The sequence below is a fragment of the Lonchura striata genome, chromosome 3 (assembly GCF_050655825.1).
Source record: "Lonchura striata isolate lonStrDom1 chromosome 3, ASM5065582v1, whole genome shotgun sequence".
NCBI lineage: Eukaryota > Metazoa > Chordata > Aves > Passeriformes > Estrildidae > Lonchura > Lonchura striata.
Window position 1 is genome coordinate 81,459,872 of NC_140705.1, and position 19,344 is coordinate 81,479,215.

A 19,344-nucleotide genomic window follows, 5' to 3' on the forward strand; every position below is an offset into this window, starting at 1 on the left:
GTCACTCTGCAGCCCACCACAAAATGCCCTGAAGCTAAAGTGAATGTTTCAAATTATTTCTACCACATTTGGAATTTGACCTTCAAGATAAAATCTCTTAAACTGGGAAGATGGTAATGTATTGTACTTTCCAAAATTCAGGAGATCATTCAATCTTTAAATAGACTAAGAACACAGAAAAGAAGCACTTTTTATGGTGAGGAAAAGATGCCTGTCCAATTTCTTTGAAAAACTTTCTGAAAATAATTGTAATGCTAGAAATCTATGCTTTGAATCCAGTCATGTGAAAAACTTGTATGCTTTTGAGCTCCAGAAGCAGAAATTATTCATATGGAAGGCAATAAAAGATAGATTTATTTTATTATTGTGGTGTTTTCTCATAACTGTGTTCAAATACAATGCCTAGGAAAATGGACCTATATGACAGAGCTTTCTTCTCTACTTCACCACAAAAGCCATTTCATCTCCACAAATAAGAAAGGCTTCTACTGAAATTCAATGGAACAAAGTTTCAGATCAGAAAAAAGAGAAGTATCAGAATGTCAAAGTTTTCCTTGTCTATGCCAACTCTCTTGCAGAAACAGGCAAATCAGCAACTATCACTATGGTTCATCTGTTTCAGCAGCATATGTAACTAATTTATACCCATATCACATTCAATTCAATAACTATTAACCATGACAATTAATTGGAGAATTTCCTGAAACTAAATAAAAGAAAAAAAGATGCTAACCACTCATGTCCAAACTAATTTTAAAACTGAAAAAAAAAAAAAAATAGAAATCTCAGTGGTGTTTAGAGGAGTCCTGAATTTATAGCTACTGAACATCGTCTGTTGAACATCTTAACAATACACACATCTTGACAATACACACATATAACATCTGGTAAAGAGCAACACAGGAAAACCTTTGGCTAGGGCTTACCTTAAGGAAATTCTGCAATGCTTCTTCTACTGTTGAAGTTGGTGGAGTCCCAAAGAGAGCAGCAGCTACTTTCTTTTCAAGCCAAGACAACTGAGCTACCTAGAATAAAAAAAAAAAAAAAAAAAAAAAGGTCAGATTTCTTTAGACTTGCGTCTCAGTTTTGCAGTAAGTGCTGTCTTTACAACATATTTTGGAAAAGAACCTGTAAAGGAATGCTTTATAGTGTCAAGTTTGGCCAGCTCAAAGCAGTCATTTGTATTTTAGAGTCATATGACCAAACACCAACATCCTCAATACAAGGTTATTTCCATGTGTAAAGCTTAAAGTACATTTTAGGTTTCATAGCATCTTGCCTTTTTAAAAAACCTAAGACTAGAAATAGTGCTTGAAACCTGCTAAGGTCTTCATGAGACAGACAGCTTTGCATGACAATCTCTGCATTTGACTACTTTCTTACATTATGACTAGCTGTTGCTGCAGTAAAAATGTGGGTTTGGAGCTTGTATAACAAGTTCATTTATTACACAGAAGCTGGTGACAACTACTGTTAAGAAATAGGCTTCATTTTTAGCTCTTCCTACATGACAAGTAACACTTCCCAATGACCTCTTCTAATTTCAGGAAGATGAGCTGCTATAAAAGCACTTTAGGTAACTATCATATTGCTACTCAATGCACATGATTTCTTCCCTTACATACACTGACACCTGACAGAAACTGCCTTGGTTACTGCCATAAGGTATTTGGCTCCAACACCCAACCCTCACATCTCTAGCAAAGGATGGAGTTGGTAAGAAATGCAATGTGAAAGAAGAGCCTGTTTAAGTAGAGGAGTGAAGCCACTTTCCTTTGGACACTTCTACCACACCTTTTTTCTTTTGTAAAGAAAAGCCAGGATTTTTTTTCCTTCTTATAAGTATTTGAACCACAGCACTGATGGCTCCTGTCACGGAGCAGATGAGTCAAAAAATGGTAAAAAACAAGGTTCTGTATTTTCTGGCCTGATCTATGCAGAGGCAATACAGAGAAGAGGCACAAACAGGCAAAGAAAGAGAGCCTCTCATCAGAGACTTGGACAGAGCTATGACTCACACAGGTACATCTCTTTTTCAGAAGGAGCTACAATTCAAATGACAGAGTTCAGCCTTGAACTCAAGTCTCTCCTACTACTATGAAATTTAAAATAGTTTTGCTTGGTTTTAGATTATTCCTGCCTCATTCCCTGGCTTTTCAATATCTGCAGGGCTGTTGCTGCTCCACCTATATCCAGCAATTTTGCAGAGATGTCAGATAATAATTGTAAATATGAGAATCCACTCTCTCATAACTATCCACAGTTACCACCTAGAATGCTTCTCCTTTGAACAGACATCAAGTTCTACCTACTTCTTGTTGCAAACAAAACATATGATTGCAAAGACCAGAAATACAGGTCAGCATGCAGCAGGAAAAAGCACTGGGTCATGTTTTCTCATCTGGCCCCAATGTCTCTAGCCACAGAAGAGCAGCAATGCATGGAGACAGAAGGCATCCTGTTCAAGTCTTGCTAGCTGCTCAGCAGGGTCCCAAAGTCTTATTTGTTACATGTTGTCAGTAAGTGTCTCACACCCAAGAACTAAATGACAACCCAGAGAGAAACAATATTACAAAAATAAAGCTTTTGTTTTCATTCTCTTTCACATACCTCATCACTGAAGCTTCTTCTGAGAACATAAAATGTTTTTCACAAAACCTCTTCAGCAATCATGGAGTTCTTACTCATTGGAGCAACAAGATGTTGTTGCCCCTGCAGTGCTCCCCCATTTAATTTCTCTCACTGTTTTATAGTTTCTGAGACATATTTTGCAAGTTATTAAAAGAATTTTTGCCAAAGTGCTGTTTTTTTCACATCAATCTACTGCTGACTTGTTCTCTCTTCTCTTGGAAGAGGAAGGTGGTTTCTATATTTCTAGGTCCATCACATCAAGTAGAAGGAAGAGAGAGAGTAAAAATAAAGGGAATGTGCTACACTGTTCTCTGCAAAAGCATACAACACCCTGGAGATACACACTGAACAGACACAATTACTACACTCATGTCTGTTATGCAATAGTGAGGAAACAAAAATGCAGTTTTTCCATGTGGAGTTATAATTAACTATTGAAAACACAAGTTCTTCCTGGCAGTTACTTTATTTTCTTATGAGATTTAATCAGAACTGATTTGCTGAGGTTTTAGTCTTTATTTTGTCTGGCTTGGGTGCTGCTTTGCACTACTCAAATTTCTAAAAAGCCCAAACATATATGCAGTTGTCCATTTTTATTTCACCATTCCCATCAAGCTAAAACAATGCTTAAAATTGAAATGCACATTTCACACAAAACCACCCACACTGAAAGGAGGTTGTAGCAAGGTGGGGGTTAGTCTCTTCTCCCAGGCAACGAGTGATGGGACCAGACAAAGGGGAGGTTTGGACTGGATCTTAGGAAAATCTCCTTTACTGAAAAGGTGGTCAAGCATTCGAATAGGCTGCCCAAGGAAGTGATAAAGTGATATAATTACCTTCCCAAAGTGTTCAAAGACATGTGGGTGTGGCACTTGGGGACATGGATTAGCGGTGAACAGGACAGTGCTGGGTTAACCGTTGAACTTGATCTTAAGAGGCCTTTTTCAATTCTGTGATTCTATGGCAATAGTGAGGTTTTTTTAATGTGCACTCTATCCAGCATTATACTTTGTGACTATTCCAGAGACGATCTGAGAATTCAGTGAGACTTATATGTCACAAGCTTTATGAATTTGTCACAGCAAGCTTAGCCCTCCATATATGAAGTACCTAGTTCACACAAGTTGTCCAGGTTCCTTGCACGGTCAATACAGAGGGGCACTTCCATTAGGCAATTCCTCTTCCCTACATTAGCCTGGGATGAACGCTCCTATCTTTCTTCAACTACAAATGGAGCACAGACCCTGGCGATAGCTAAAGGCAGCTGAGGTGAATCCCATCACAACAGTTTAACTGTGCCTGAGTCTGTCTGCACCCCTCTACAACTCAAGTGGGGCAAATGGAAAAGACCTGTTATATGCAACACACAAAATTGTGTCCCAGAGCAATAATGATGAACAGGAACCTATACTCTTCCCCTAAATGCACATGCAAAGTCTTTAATTTGAAATAACTTTATTTGAGTAGCTCTTACACTATGTTCAATGAAATGGAAACATTGTTCCTACTATACCAAGTTATTAATCATTCTCTGCCTGTGAACAAGCACAGGGAATAGAACCCCTGGTGTAACGTGCTCTAGCGTAGTGCAGAACTGACTGCTACAGTCAAGGTTACTCCAATAGTGCAAAGTGTATCTGGAGGTCCATACAAAATCAAGTAAAAAGAGAGGGTAACTATCATCAACTACAGCAGAACCATGATTTCACTTAGTGAGTGTTCCAAGAGTGGTAGAGTGCAGCAGGTAATAAGGTAAACTACTACTCTTGCAAGTAATAGCTACAACAAAATTAAGGAATGAAGATTGGTTTTGCCTACAGATGATTTCCAAATGTTAAGTGAGCTTTGGTTTTTTAGGTCTCCGAAATCCTGATATCAGTCCTGCCAGAAGCCTGAAAATTCAGAGAAGCACTGCAAGGAACACTGTATTTCCACAGAATATCAGGTTTTAATGTACTAGGCCACTCAAGGGACATTCACTCCAAACTGCCAAACATAAGGAGAGCTACCCCCACACACTCAAGAGCAATAAACAAAGGCCTGAGGAGCATCAACGAACTCCTGATCTCCCTTAGAGCTGAAGGGTAGTGGGTCATCCTGACAGCCTGGCCTTTGCCAAGAAGAGGAGGTCACTCTTCAGTATCCCAAAGTAAATAGAGATGCTTGTCTCAACCAACCTCTCCTACAGATCTGTCAACAAACTGCTATCCATTTATCCTATACCAAAATCTCTGTTATACTCAGAGATGGAAGGAAGTTGAAACTGCAGTTGAACGTTAAGTTCACACTTGGCACTCTTCCATCAGGCCTCTTGTATCTCTGACGGCCAAGGCAAAAAATGTGGTTCTCCCCTAAATATGAATTTCAAAAATAGCCATTTCTCTTCCTTAGCCTAGGATCAGCAAAAATCATATATATATATATATATATATATATATATATATATATATATATATATATATATATATATACACACACACATACATACATGGGCTGGATTTTTGTCTTCTGTTTGTTTTTTATGAGAAGCAAACCCTGCCCATTGACAGCTCCTTTCAAATTCCAGTATGTTGGTACAAAGGAAACTAATCTGCCTGAATTGAAAAGCCATCCATGATCACAATTGTCTTCCATAAAGACAAATCACAGCATTGATCCAGCTTCAGTAAAATATTAATGACACCTAATTAAATATCCCCATAGAATTTATTTTTCTTTTCTATTACAATGTATTAATGTAAAATTTTACTAAATAATTTTGCAATGTTTTGACTTCTGGAAGAGATTAAGTAACTGGACACCAATTTTGAAATACTGGCTTCCAACAAAAACATTCTCTTTCTTGCCAGCTGAGGAACCTGGACAATCTGCACAGGCAATTAGGTATTTATCCAACTTGAATTAGGCTTTTCACTTTCCAGTAAGGAAAACTCACTAAGAGAGCACACAAAGGAACTGGGAAAATTTATTCCCAGATGTAACCCAAACAGACCCTAGGATACACCAGAGACAAATCCAAAACATGGCATATAACCTGCAGAAAGAAAATCCCAGGAGATCTAATTTTTAATACACTACTAGTATTTACCAGCAACTCTGATCCCATTTCACAAGTACATGCTAGCTGTTCTGTGCCTGTTCTGTAAAGGCAAGTAAGCATAAGTCTTAACTAGAAAGTTTTATAAGCTATTTGAAACATTAAAATACTTAACACCCCCTCCCCCTCAAACATACAATTGTAAAGAATTATCAGATAATTGTGCCCAAAACTTTAAGGAAATAATTCTTATATACCATGCACAATAGATCCATTCACTCCTTGTATACACAGCAGGTCTCATAGGGAAAATTTTGCCCACCATGACATCTATGAAATGACTGGTGAAAAACTTGCCTACTTGATTGTGATACCAGAAGTAATTTTTCTAACAGAGCTGATAGGATTCTATGATCCTCCTCTTTTGTACAGCTCTACTTATTTTAAATAGTAATAGAAATAAGAAACAACAAAAACTGATTTTTAGACAAGGTAGTGCACAACTGTCATTGGCTCTGCAACACAGACAAACCCCAGCTGATGTGAGGCAGTGAAAACCCAGCTTACCCTTTCTGCTGGAAGGTGCTATGACACCTTGCATCAGCTTCATTTCTGGCTCAGCAAGAATAACTGCCGAGCAAAAACTTGACAGCACTGTACTGCTGCTCCTTGCAAAGGACCGCGCTGCACTAAGGAAAGTAGGAAATGCAGTATTTGCATACAGATTTCAGTCTTCAATAAATCTTCTGCATCTGCCTCCACTGGTTTAGAGGTGACAGGATTGACAGTTGGACTTGATAATCTTGAAGGTCTCTTCTAACATTGATGAGTCTATGATTCTATACCTTTTACCTCAAAGTCTCCTCAATGGATTTTAATTTGTGAAAATGAACTGTACCCCTGAGTTACACTTGAAGCATCCCCATTTACAGTATCTTATGCAATTCCTGTTTGTCATCCAAAAAAAACATATGCTAGACAACAGTAATAAGATCCCCTAATATTAAATTGGGAGTGAATGGGAAATACCTAACTATAATAGGAAGACTTAAGTACATCAGATTTCACAAAACAGCTATCAAAGCCTATAAAACATCAAAAACTTGTTATCTTTTTTAACTACACTGCTTCAATAAAAGAATGTGACCAAAATAACACAAAAATACCTGGGAAGAAATACCTATGAAAGAACAAACATTGTGGCCAATCCTAACTTGATCCCAAAGTCAGCTAGGTTAAATGTAAAAACTAACCTTCTTGCCTGAATCATCCCTTTTCTGCTTTAATTATCTCACACTGGACAACACCTTCCCAGCCTTAACCACAGTGAGACTGAGCATTAGAAACAGAGCATCTAAGAGGAGCATTATCATTCCATCTACAGGTACCGGTACAGATGAGTGACAAAGGACTTTTTAAATACTCCATCATAATCTCTACCCTGACAAAATATTTGGGTAGAGATGCTTCATCCAACAGTCTTCTCTTGGGATAATTACCACAGCATGAAACTTCACAGTCTGCAGAACATGAGTGTGGAGTTGCGGTTTTATATGTTTTATTACATCTTTATTCTGTCATGGTTTGTTCCAGTGTACTCCCATACTGTATTGGCTTCTCCCTGAGTTTTCCCACCTTTCCCCAAGTGTCAGTTTCCCTAGAAAATGCCAAGTCAGTTCCCTGCCCCCTCCCAAGTGCCTTGTCTGTCACTCGGTGCCCCTTCCCCTACCTCTAGAAACTTCCATCCAGGGCACCGAGTGATTGGATGAGGTCCTGGGACCCCTACCCTGTCTCCCCCTCACTGCATCCCCTCCGGTGCTGTTGGGTCCACAGGACCTCAATAAACATCGGATTTTCGCCCCCAACAAGTGCCTCTCCTCATTTCCTTGCCGTTGGAATCAGCAGCGACCTCAGGACCCACAAAGCACTCTCCAAAGCCCAGCCGGGTACAGCGGAGGGTGCTTCCACTCGCCCTACTCGCCCCGCAGGAGAGCTAGCTGGGGCTGAGGACAGTGCTCTGGGGCGGGGACGCGGCACATGAGCATGGGATTTGGCATACCTTCCAAAAGCTTTTATGACTACCTGTATCACATGCACGGCCAAAACCTGGGTTAGTGGATCAGCACAGAAACAACTCACTTTGCTAAAACTAGTGAGGATATTATCAATCTCACTGGGATAGGGTTAAAACTAGTAATGCCTCAAAACTAATGTTTCCAAATGACCTCATCTTGCTACTGAAAGTGTGGAAAGACAGTAAGTTTTTAAGAGCTGACAGCCCCAGAAGTTGAACAAGATGTTATTCAGTCCTATACTTGCATTTGTTTAGAGTACAAAAATCTGTTCTGTGTGTTTCAGGTTACTATTTTGCTACGGCAGTCACAGAAGGCAAGAATTAACAAAAAAAGAACAGAAATCTGAATTCAATCCTTACATATTTCAGTGGCTACATCTGTTTAGGTAGATTGTTTCGCTTAAATAAATGCAGGTCAGGTCATAACCTAAAGCAAATGCTAATCTGTGGTTTCAGTGTTTAGTAAGGAAGACCTGCATAGATGTTGCAAGTGTGGGATGTGAATTTGTAATGATACAGTACAAGAAACCACATGTATTACTGAGTCAGGAAGTGGTGGTTATCATGAAAATGAAACGAGTGAAAAAAAAAGTGCAGTAAGAACAAAGTGAGGTATACTGAGATTGTGTGTTTCCAAAAAGCAGCAGCTCACATGAGAAATACGCCATGGAAAACATCTGGGAGTATTTGGCTTAAATGGAAGCTGCAGTTAGCAGCACAGTATAAAAGTGCTTAAGGAATCATTGGCAAAAGAGATACTTCTCAGAGGCAGGACAGCAGGCATACTATAGAAACATCTTCAGCAACTTATTTTTGCATAGCTAATGCTGATATTCAAGAGTACGCTGTGACAAGCAAAAAGTCAAATTCCTTGAAAAATCTGGTGTAATTCCTTTTTCAAATCAACTGAGAAAAAACATAGCTGCTGAAAGCTCTCTGGAAGTTAGATATATGAACTGAAAAATTGCTGAAAGATTACTTTGCATTAAGTTTTGTTGCAGATAAAGACAAAGTCTGCAATGTGTCACAGCAAATCCTTCTTTCCAATTTGCTGCACTTTGTAGTGACTTGCATTGGAAGTATCCAAAAGAAAAAAGCTTGGCTGGAGTTCACTGTGCTTTAGCAGTCCTTATTCTGAGAAGACTCACAGTGATCTTTCACAGCATAGACAATACAAGAACGTTTTCTTCCAACAAAAGATTCCTCAAAGTACTAGAGATGAACCAGTACTAGCTGAGCCCTCAAAGATGTGGATTACCAAAAAGAAAACTCTCTTACTAAAGCACAAGCATTGTTTTTCTAAAAAAATTATTAACAGTAAATCCTGTAAACCAATTATTCTATTTTTTCATATATGAGTGCTTATCACTACAGAATCTACTACAATCTATAAAATATATGAATAAAAATATATAACTAAAACAATCTTTAAAAGCACCTGTTGTACTGGTATGACACAAATTGCATTTCTTGCAAAACTCATTTGTGATTTACAGATTTTTATGCATGAATATTTTTTGGACGTTCCCTTGGAATTTACCAAGCCAGTATGGTAGCCTTGCTGCCGCAGGCATAATCCTGCAGCATGTAAGTGCCTTTAACTTAAGTTATGGATGGGAAGTAAAGCTACCACAAGGCTATGCTGTCAGCCCAGGTTCACCCCGAAAGTTTATGGCAGAAGAAAGAAGTAAACTCAAGAGGTCATTCTTCCTCCCTTCCAAAAATCAGTTAATTTTCATTCATTCATTCAGATAAAAAACCTGAATACAATGAGGGTCATACAAGCACAGCTTACCTAATTACATGGCAGGAATGGTCAGCTGTGAGCATCATGCATCTGGTAGTGAACTCAGAAAGTGTAAATATCTGCTTTATTTAGCTCAAAACATCTACTTAAATAAACACCTACTTTGTCTTAAGTCACACTATTTAATTATAATTTTTTATTATACTCAATCCATATGTCAGATAAATAAAACACAACTTACTGAATAGCACCACCTTCCATTTAGGTAATATAAAAAGGGATCTTGAGGTTTAAGTTCAATTGCCTTGTCTAGGTGCTCCTATTGGAAAGAAAAGTAGTATCGCTTTAGATGTTTGTTTGGCAAGCGTGTTTACATTCTAAGTAGTTTGCTGCAAGTCAGAAACTAATTCATAAATTCTCTTCTGCTGCAATTGTCTTCTAACAACCTCAAATTTTAACTAGCAAATCCCTTCCTCACGGAGGGAAACCACAAAATTATTTAGCAACGTTGCATGCAATGCAAGAAGGCATGCTGTATTTAGACATGACTAAATAGCTCTAAAGTTCAGTCAAATAATTCAAAACCATTTGTCTTTAGAAGGCAATTTCAAAGTTAATTTCATTTACAGTTAGTATTAGGAAACTATCACAGATCAAATCAGTGAGGAAGCAACTACTCCTGAACAGATCTTACATGCCAGCACCCATTACTGAAGCATTGTTCCTTCCACCCTGGAATGTGACAGCCCTAATGAAATGGTACTTGACACAACCAACTGTTATTATAATGTGAAATTCAGAAAATAAAATGGTTCTGTTTATAGTGAAACTACAAAACCTATAAAGCATCTAATGAGGTCCTTCCAGAATCATTCTCACTTCAGGTCATGAGTACCTTTATTTCTCTCTTTAATTCACCAAAGAAAGCTCTTATTGCTCAGCCTGAGCTGAAAGAAAAAAATAAGTATTTCAGCCCTACCATTTGCCTCTCAAAATAAATTTTGCTCGAACATTTATTTTTCCCCCCACGTATGTCTTTCTAATTAAGCCAGTGACAAAAGTATTTGACTTACACATATATTATCATTTCCACAAACTATTCAGAAAAGAGCTATGTTTTCATACTACTGTTTTCCCAAATCAACAGATTTCAGGATTTACTTGTGAGGAGCAAAACTTCCCTGAAATGGCTACTGCTCGCACCGTGGACTCTTAAAACTCCATCCCTGAACAGCTGCAGCACTTTGTTATTTGTCATTTTTCCTTTGTTCCCAGTTTGTCTCAGTGCTCAGAGCTTAGCTTGCTTGGCACAACTCAGATGTAATTAATGCTCTCTCATAGGGAAGCTCTGCCACATTCCAAGTCCTAACACGGACATGATGTGAGAGGAGCCCATCCCAGGCATTCCCCACAGACTGGAGCATGTCTGTTGCCTTTCACTGTCACCCAGAAAGGGGGCACACCAGCTTGGAGGGCAAGGCATGGATGGAAAGTGTCTAAGCAATGCTGAGGACAAGGAAGAGGAGAGTAGCACACGTAACACCAACAGCTAACTCTAAAAAACACAATTACCTTTGCAAGGACAAAGTGTTAAAACAAACATTACTTAAGGGCAACATGAAGGATGACTGCAGAACTGTGGTAGTTCATCACTTACTATTTCATATGTTTTGGTTTGCTAAACAGAATCATTATTGCCTTTCCTCCCCCTTTGACTACAAAAGAAATGAGAAGCCTTAATGCTGTTCCCAGAATCCTACCTAAATTCTTATATTTTCCAAGCATATAATTTATTTTCATACATAACAATAATGTTTTCAATTTACTTTCAGCACCAAAATAGACCTGTGAGGCTGAATTACTGTGTTGGAAAAACCTGTCTTTGACACTATATAAGGAAATAACTTAAAGGAATTGCTTAAAAAACCCCAAATCCTACAGAAACATACCTTAAAGAGATAACCATTCCTGATTTTGTTTTGTATACTTTCAAACTGAGACATATAGCCACACATAATTGCAAACCTGAGAGGGGAAAAGAAAAACACACACACATACTTTTTGTGATTTAAATAAACCTTTAAATCAAATTACAAAATATTTCAATACCTAATGCACACATTTACACCTTTTTTTTCAATCTGAATGGCTGGATGGAAGTTTGGCATGAGCTATACATATTCAGGAATAGACAAAAACACAAATCAAGACAAAAGAATGGAAACCAGGAGAAGTTTAAATTGACACTATTTGGGTTGTCAGTTAAGTGAAAAAACAGATTTCTCCTACAAAATTTAAGCCATTTAATTCAGAGTGCAACACTTCCAGACTGGCTCTACCATTGACAGTTTACCTTGACACATTGTGCTTTGCACTTCACTAGGAAGGTGAGCACCACCAGCTGCAGAAACTCACCCAGGAAGGCAAATGCTTGGGGTGCGCCCAATAGGAAGCTGTGCACACCTCAGAAACATTCACAGTTGCCTTCTACCCTTCTCAAGTACCCCAATGCATTCCTGCACTTCTGACATTATTCTAGTATCCTTAAAATTTGAAAACATACACACATATTCTGCTCTAATAGGATCACTACTGCTATTACTATATGTTTATTGCTAAGATCATTATTATTTCTATTATTATTACTGTGGTTATCATAAACTGGGGACATTGAATAGAAAAAGAAATGTGAGAAAATTTCTATCAAATATTTGTATTTTTAAGCAGGTATAAGTAAAAATATTTTCAGAGGTAAACCTATAAAGCTTCAGATCTCCTAAGCAGCACCAGTATCTTATTGACACTTCACCTAAATTTCTATTGTTTTCTTCTTATTTCTTCAACAGTTATAGAACCTCTATGCATAAGGGATCTCTTGCACAGATATCAATTGCAGTTTCCTTGGACCTATTTTCATTGGTATTAAGACAACTTTGCACCTCTGTGTAAAACTAAGAGAACCACCAAAGAAATAGTTAAACAGCAAAACCTCATGTCAATTATTTTTCTAATATTTTTTGGAATTTTTCTGTTTTATCAAATATTTTACAGTGCAACAGCAAACAAAAATAAAAAATAATCTTAAAAGAAGGAAATCAAGTTAAAATCCAGAGGAAAACATGAGTTATGCAAGAAGCTTATTGAGTTTATTTTGGTAACAACCACAATCTGTATGGCACATACAGTTTTAAAGCACTATTAAACATCAGCTTTCTTGAATTTCTTTATATAATGCAATTATTTAAGCTACAGTGAATCCTCATTAAAATGACATTGCTAACACAACCCAAGAAATTATGTTATTGCTTACAGTTATGGTTTTAAGTTAGAAATGCTCATGCTACAGGTTGTTTTGGTCAGTAGTGGTTAGGTCAGTAAGTGTTTCCAGGTAAGGCATGGAGTCAGCAGAACAGCAGTTGAGCTTGTAAGAGCTCTACACAGACTGTCAAACACTGTTGAGCAGGGTGTTTGTTGTGACCAATGTGCACTGGACAAAATCCACCTAATGGCAGCACTAGTGCTGACAGAGCTACAGCCAGAGTGCATTTCCTATGGGAATGAGCTGCAGTTGAAGGAAAAGGCAAGGGGTGGGGGTGAGGAAAGTTCAGGTATTTAGAAAGAGGGGGGAGGTAGTGAAAACTTTATTAGGGTTAAGTAACTCAGGCAACACTGCCCCTATTCCCTTCATTCATTAAGTGCTAATCAGATAAACTCAGCATACCATAGCTAAACGGATTGCTGCTACAAAAGAAAACAATGAAAAGCGAACAAGCTAATCCAGCATCTTGCAGTATTTCCCTGTCTGTGCGTGACAAGAAAGAGAGCCTTAGTTTAAACTAGTTCAAAGAAAAATTTCTACTTACAGCTAAAATCTCTTGGAAGGGAAATCCCAATTAAATTTTCACCGAATTAAAAGTAAGCTAACCTACTAACTTTAAATATCCATTATCTTTCCAAAGAAAAAATAAAAATGTCTTTAATATCTTTATTGGATTGTTGGGTTTTTTTTTTTAATTTGGTTTGGTTTTTTAAATTTTATACTTTTGAAATGGGCTACACAGCCAGCTGATATGAAGTAATTATTTAGTTTTGAAATTCTATGGCATTTTGGATATTAATTTCATTTCTAAAAGATCCCTCAAACAAAAAAAAAAAAGGTGTCTTTTCTTTCCTGAGAAGAATTTTAGATATTTTAAATAATTTTCAAAGAGTTCAAAACACAAGGCAAATTTCTATTTCCATGGTGCAAAATGTTAATCGTTGAATGGCCTCTATTGTAAGGGACTTTAAAGATTGTGTTTCAACTGCCCTGCCATAGGCAGGGGCCCCTTCCACTAGACCAGGTTGCTCAAAGCCCCATCCAGCCTGGCCTTGAACACCTCCAGGGATGTCCATTCTCTGGGCAATCTGTTCCAGTGCTTCACCACTCTCATGGTGAAGAAAATGACCAAAGAAAACGAGGCAGGGAGTAACCAGAAACGCTTCCATCTGGTTCGTGTTATTCTTTCCACGGCCACCTGCCCCATCTCGTGGTGACAGGGGGGATACTAAAAAGATCATACAAAGACATGCAAATATCTAATGAAATGGGTAAAAAGTACATCTGTTAGAAGTGCAAGTGATACTGGTTCCCTGCACAGCCATTATCTCCCTCACACCCTTTGAATGTCAGAGTACTGCTTACAGAACTTTCACAGACAAAAATAAAGAGGAAATTGTATCAGCAAAGAGCTGCCAGGAATGACCTCTTTGCTGAGTAATGTAAAATATCAGCCCCAGACACATTCATCCAGATAAACACAAAAATAATTACCTCATTAAGACAGACACCATACTTCCGTTAGTGTAAAAAAAATTATATTCCCAGATGGAAGAAAAATTACTGAACACAGTGTAGCAGCATATGATTAACTGCCACAATTAACAAACCTTTATTAAGCATAAACACAATCAAACAAACTCAATATAATAGGTCAGTGCCATGTTCCTCTATTACACATGATGTCCTGAAACTCAGACTTGCAAGAAACTCTAGCTGACAGAGATGGATGCCAAGTACCTAGGTAGCCATCATGCAGAAGGTCCTAATCAAAGTGAATTAACATTTTCTCTTCTGGTGCTACATGTGTATTCAGGCCATGGAAAACTGCAAGAGGCATATCTTACCTATTGCTAAAAAAAAGAGTAGAGGTTGATCCAATAATTTTAGCAAGCCAATTTGAATTTTAATATCAAAAATGATACCTACACTTAAGATTCTATCAATCCACAGCTTATTCTACATGAGACAGATTTACAGAAAAGATTTTGAAGTCTCAAACGAATATGAAGCCACCTAGGGCATTTAAATATAGCATTATTTTTATTTTCCCTGATAAATTTCACATGGCCAAAACCAGAAATAATATGCACCTTCCCAGACTTGTTCCTTCCTCTCATATATACTCTTTTATATATCCCAAATCTAAAAAAACCTTTTATGCCACAAAGACTTTGGAAATGTGTGGGCACAGGTTACATTTAGAAATCTAGATCTCCATTTTGGCATCTCAGTATCAATACAAAAGGAAAACACCAATTTTTAAAAATTGTGTCTTACAAGACTTTGCAAATGGGAGGAGAGTTTGTGATATATTATGTTTATAATAAAACCACCAAAGTTTAATGAATGTGTTTCATAACTGTTTTTCATTCCCTCCTCCTTATCTGAGAAATATTTAACATGTAGTGTGATGCAAAGGCTAACATGTGGGCAGCACACAAGAGGCCCAGTGAAAACAAGGTTCATTTCCATTCCAGTTCTAAACGTGTTTTTGCATCTCCCCACATCTGCATGGCTTAGTTTTGTGCATGCCATCTTATGTTTTAGCCCCCAACACCCTCACTCACCAGCTTCACCCACTTACATATTCTGACAGTCTCTGCAATGCAGTGAGACCCACAGGATTTCTTTTTGACATGATTTCAATGAGATACCAATTTCTACGTAGGGAGATTTTGCAACTGAAATTACTGATTATGATCCCTGTTGCACTGCCCTTCCTGAGATCCTAGTTTTGCATACTTCATATTGTATCACTTTGCTACCAAGATATTTAATCTACAAAAATGAATCTGACACAAAGTTTCCATGGAAAGGTATTGGCTTGATATGATCATCCTCATGGTTATATGGATGCAGTGCCTGAGAATGTCTAACATTGCCAACACACCAAGTAAGATGTGCCAAGGTACAAAGTGAAGCGTTTAGATGATTTTTTGTTTGCAGAGATTTTATTGTTAATGTGGATTTCGTTTCCCTTTCCTTTTTCTGGGAATATAACTGAGTCCACACTGAAGAAACTGGCAGAAATACACTTTTAATATTGAAAATTCACCAGAGCATTACAGCTGAGCTCCAGAGAAACATCAGATGTAGCACACACCTGTGTAGGTAACACTTGCCAAAACATAAGAAATGAACCCTTACTTTGGTTTAAAAAACCTCAAAGGTAAGGACATAAAGAATTCTGGCTTGATTTATTGCAACACATGCAGTATACCAAATCAAGGGAAAATGCTGTTGTTAATGTGTATTCACAGAAGTTCACTAGTAGAACATGTGGATGCCATGTTCAGCATTCCTTAGGCTGTGAAACCCACAATTGTGTTAAATTCCTGTTCCTAGAAATTTAACCTTTTTTTTTTTTTTAACAGACAGTTGTTACAGATGGAAATAAAATCTTGAAGAAATTAGCAGGACAGTAATCAAAAGTGTAGAAACAGAGTGAAACAATAGCTTTCAGAGACAGTAACACAGCAATTCTCCTTGACAGAAATGTAATAGGCATCACTAGGTTGTCAGAATTATTTCCTCTGTGACCATTCTGGCAAAAGGTTCTAATAAAGAGATCTTTCAACATGTCAAACCTTGCTCCTTGCATTTCCCTGAGTATGCTGCAGTGTTTCCCTGATCCACTTACTTCAGGACAACTTGCAGCTTTTGAGAAATGGCTTCTGAATTTGAAATTTTTAATTATTTTTAAAAAAACAATTATGTATTTCAAAGATTACTGACTAAGATTACACATAATTAAGAACAAAGATTGCTGTAAAATTTCTTTGGTTTTTCCATGAATCAAATACAAGGCAAACAACTAAGAGCTGGAAACCTTATATTTCTGTATAAACTACCAATTCTTGAAAAATTCGACTGCATGATAGAAACAGATGCTTCTCCACTTGCAAGTTATCTACCTCATCTAATTTTAAATAAGAGATCATTAAGGGCAGCAGGTAACAAGCATTTAGTTAGAAACAGCTGAGGATTTAATTTTAAAATTTCTTGGTAGTATGACCATCCCTACAACATATTCCAAAATTTTGAAGTTTTTTGTTTCACTGGAATATTATTTTCATGCAATTGCATCTTACAAACCTGACAAATTATCTGTTAGAATTCTATTACTGAGATGGAATGTTCACTTTTTTGTGGGAAGTTTGTGTAAAATCACCAAAATGCCCAAATGACAATGATTATTCGTGTCTTCGATGGAACCAACCTTCTGTAATGTTGCCTGCCAGTGAGAGGCCATTCCTAAGCTCTGGAACCCACTTCCATGGAAAACCCAGGACTTGTGAAAGTATCTGTGCTTCTGATGAACACTCATACACAGGACAAAGAAAACTCTTGGGGGGAGGTGTGTTCAGAAAGGGTCTTCACTTACAGCAACTGGGTTTTCACTTGCTAACTTCACTCGCACCTAAATGAGATGTGCTGTATGACTCTTACCAGCAGGTGAGTTCTAGAGAGTAACACAAACTCGAGAGCGGCACCAAGTTTGTTTGTGGCAAACAAAGTTCAATGCAAAGAACGACCGTTTTAGGCAACTTTTTAGGTCCTGACAATTTACCAAAACAGTAAGTTTTTTGTTCTTTGCGAAGCCTGTAACAAGTTCTCATCAACAAAAAGTGTGGCGATCTGTGCAACAGCAGAGAAACTTTCCAGATGTTTTCAACAAACTCCTGAAGTAGAAACAGCAACAAACCTCCCACAAACATAAAAATTCACTGGTTTTGCAAAAGAATTTAAAAGTGATTGTTTTGTTTTAAATAAAAGCATGTTCATATGCATCTACATTTTGTTTTCTGTAACTGTAAAGTTGTAAAGCAGCACAACTATAAAGCAACTGTAGCACCAAATTACTCACACAGCACTTCTAATTAATATCTGGGTGATAAAGATACTCCATGATCCAAGATGAGCTTCAAGGATTCACAGCTGTCCTTTGGGAATCACTGACCCACAAAATGATTTAGTTTGAGGCTTGGAAAAAATAAGTGGACCCTGCAATGGCTGATGATAACTTTTGCATGCAAGTTCCTCCACAACTTGAAAAATTGACACTGGCTGAACAAAGCCACAAATCACTTAGAATATTTACTCTCTCTTTCTTTAGGGTGTTCATACAAATAATAAAGATGTTTTTCCTTTCCAGCTTTGCCATTTACTTCAGTTATTTAGAGGTCAATATTCAAAAAGTCTGAAGGTTTTTGATTTCATTAGCAACTACAAGATTAAGTATTATCACATGTTTTCAAAAATCTGCATTCAGATATGAAAACTATTTGCAGCTGCAATTGATTACCAAAACCAAGTGACTACTTCAAGATATTTTGCTTTCATTGTTCTGGATATGTTTCCTCAAATTTAATTTGAGACTGAATACAGTTAGTATTCTAAACAGTAATTTGAACAATTGGAGTGTTGATCATTTTATCATACAGTTTTACAGAAAAATACAAGTGAAACACTAAGAAGATACATGGCATCTTTTTGTTCTTAACTGAAGTAAATATCAAAAGTAAGGCAAGAGAGCTGACCTCTAAGCCTATATTAGCAAATTTGCTCTTGGAACCATTCCACTAAATTCCATTGGTGGACACAAAAAATGTGTTCTGTCTCACAGACACCTTAAAAAAGTTCCACAAAACAGAAAAATACCTGCTCTGGAAAAAGGATGTTTTTGCTTGTATAATTCTGTCTACACTAGGACAACTGTGTGCATCAAAGTGTCACAAGAACTTGTTTTTTGGTAAACAGAGCTTTCAAGCGGCAGGGATCAGCTTCCAAAAGAAAATTTCAAACAGGTCCATAGACCTAACCAATGCATGACAGGCACAGTGCACATTTTTAATGGAAAAAAAATGAAATCATTAAGAAATGCCATATTAGAAAAAGTTCTATAGAATATTTAGTAAGAGACAATATTCAATATGACAATGACAAATCAATGTGCAAATGACAATATTCATTTGCACAACTGCAAATGACCTTTTAGTCATAGCAGGGAATATTTTTAGATCAATTCAGCTCCAGTGAGGAATTCTCAATTAACTTAAAACCCAAAAGAAGTTTACACTAAAAATGAAAACAAGAGTACACATCTAAGCAAGGGATATTGGTAAGATAGTAAGAAGAGGTTCTATAAATACACCAGAAGGAAAAAAAACCAGAAATGAAAGTGCAGAACAATTAGCAATGAGGAAATAACGGCAAAAGATTAAACCAACAAGGCTGAATTCAATTTCTTCCTCACTTATATTCTTCCTGCTCTATAAGGGTTAACTGCAAGTAGAGAGCAAGGTACAGGACCAGGAAAAGAACAGGCTATCATTTAATCCTCACTCACTTAGTAAACCATAATATATTAAACAGTTCAAGAGAACACTAGAAATAATGTATAACTGGACATCATAGATAGCAGCTATACCAAACATGAGTAAAAACCTCAGTTGTGCTGATTGGAAATATCAAAACCCCTCAAAAATTAGTAAGAAATCAACAAAAACTTTCTTCAGTCAAGGTCAGAAAAC

General features: G+C 37.3%; 1 protein-coding gene across 3 annotated transcripts in view; it reads right to left on the reverse strand.

Moving 5' to 3' along the window:
* Window positions 1-19,344, reverse strand: part of RMDN2 (regulator of microtubule dynamics 2) — a 48,418-nt gene that overhangs the window by 13,138 nt on the left and 15,936 nt on the right. For all 3 annotated transcript variants that reach the window (XM_077782055.2, XM_077782054.2, XM_085576925.1), the window contains 3 exons: window positions 11,439-11,514; window positions 9,731-9,808; window positions 927-1,025 (listed from right to left, as the gene is read on the reverse strand). In XM_077782055.2, the coding sequence (XP_077638181.1) occupies window positions 927-1,025; window positions 9,731-9,808; window positions 11,439-11,514 (253 nt within the window). The remainder of the gene's footprint in view (window positions 1-926; window positions 1,026-9,730; window positions 9,809-11,438; window positions 11,515-19,344) is intronic.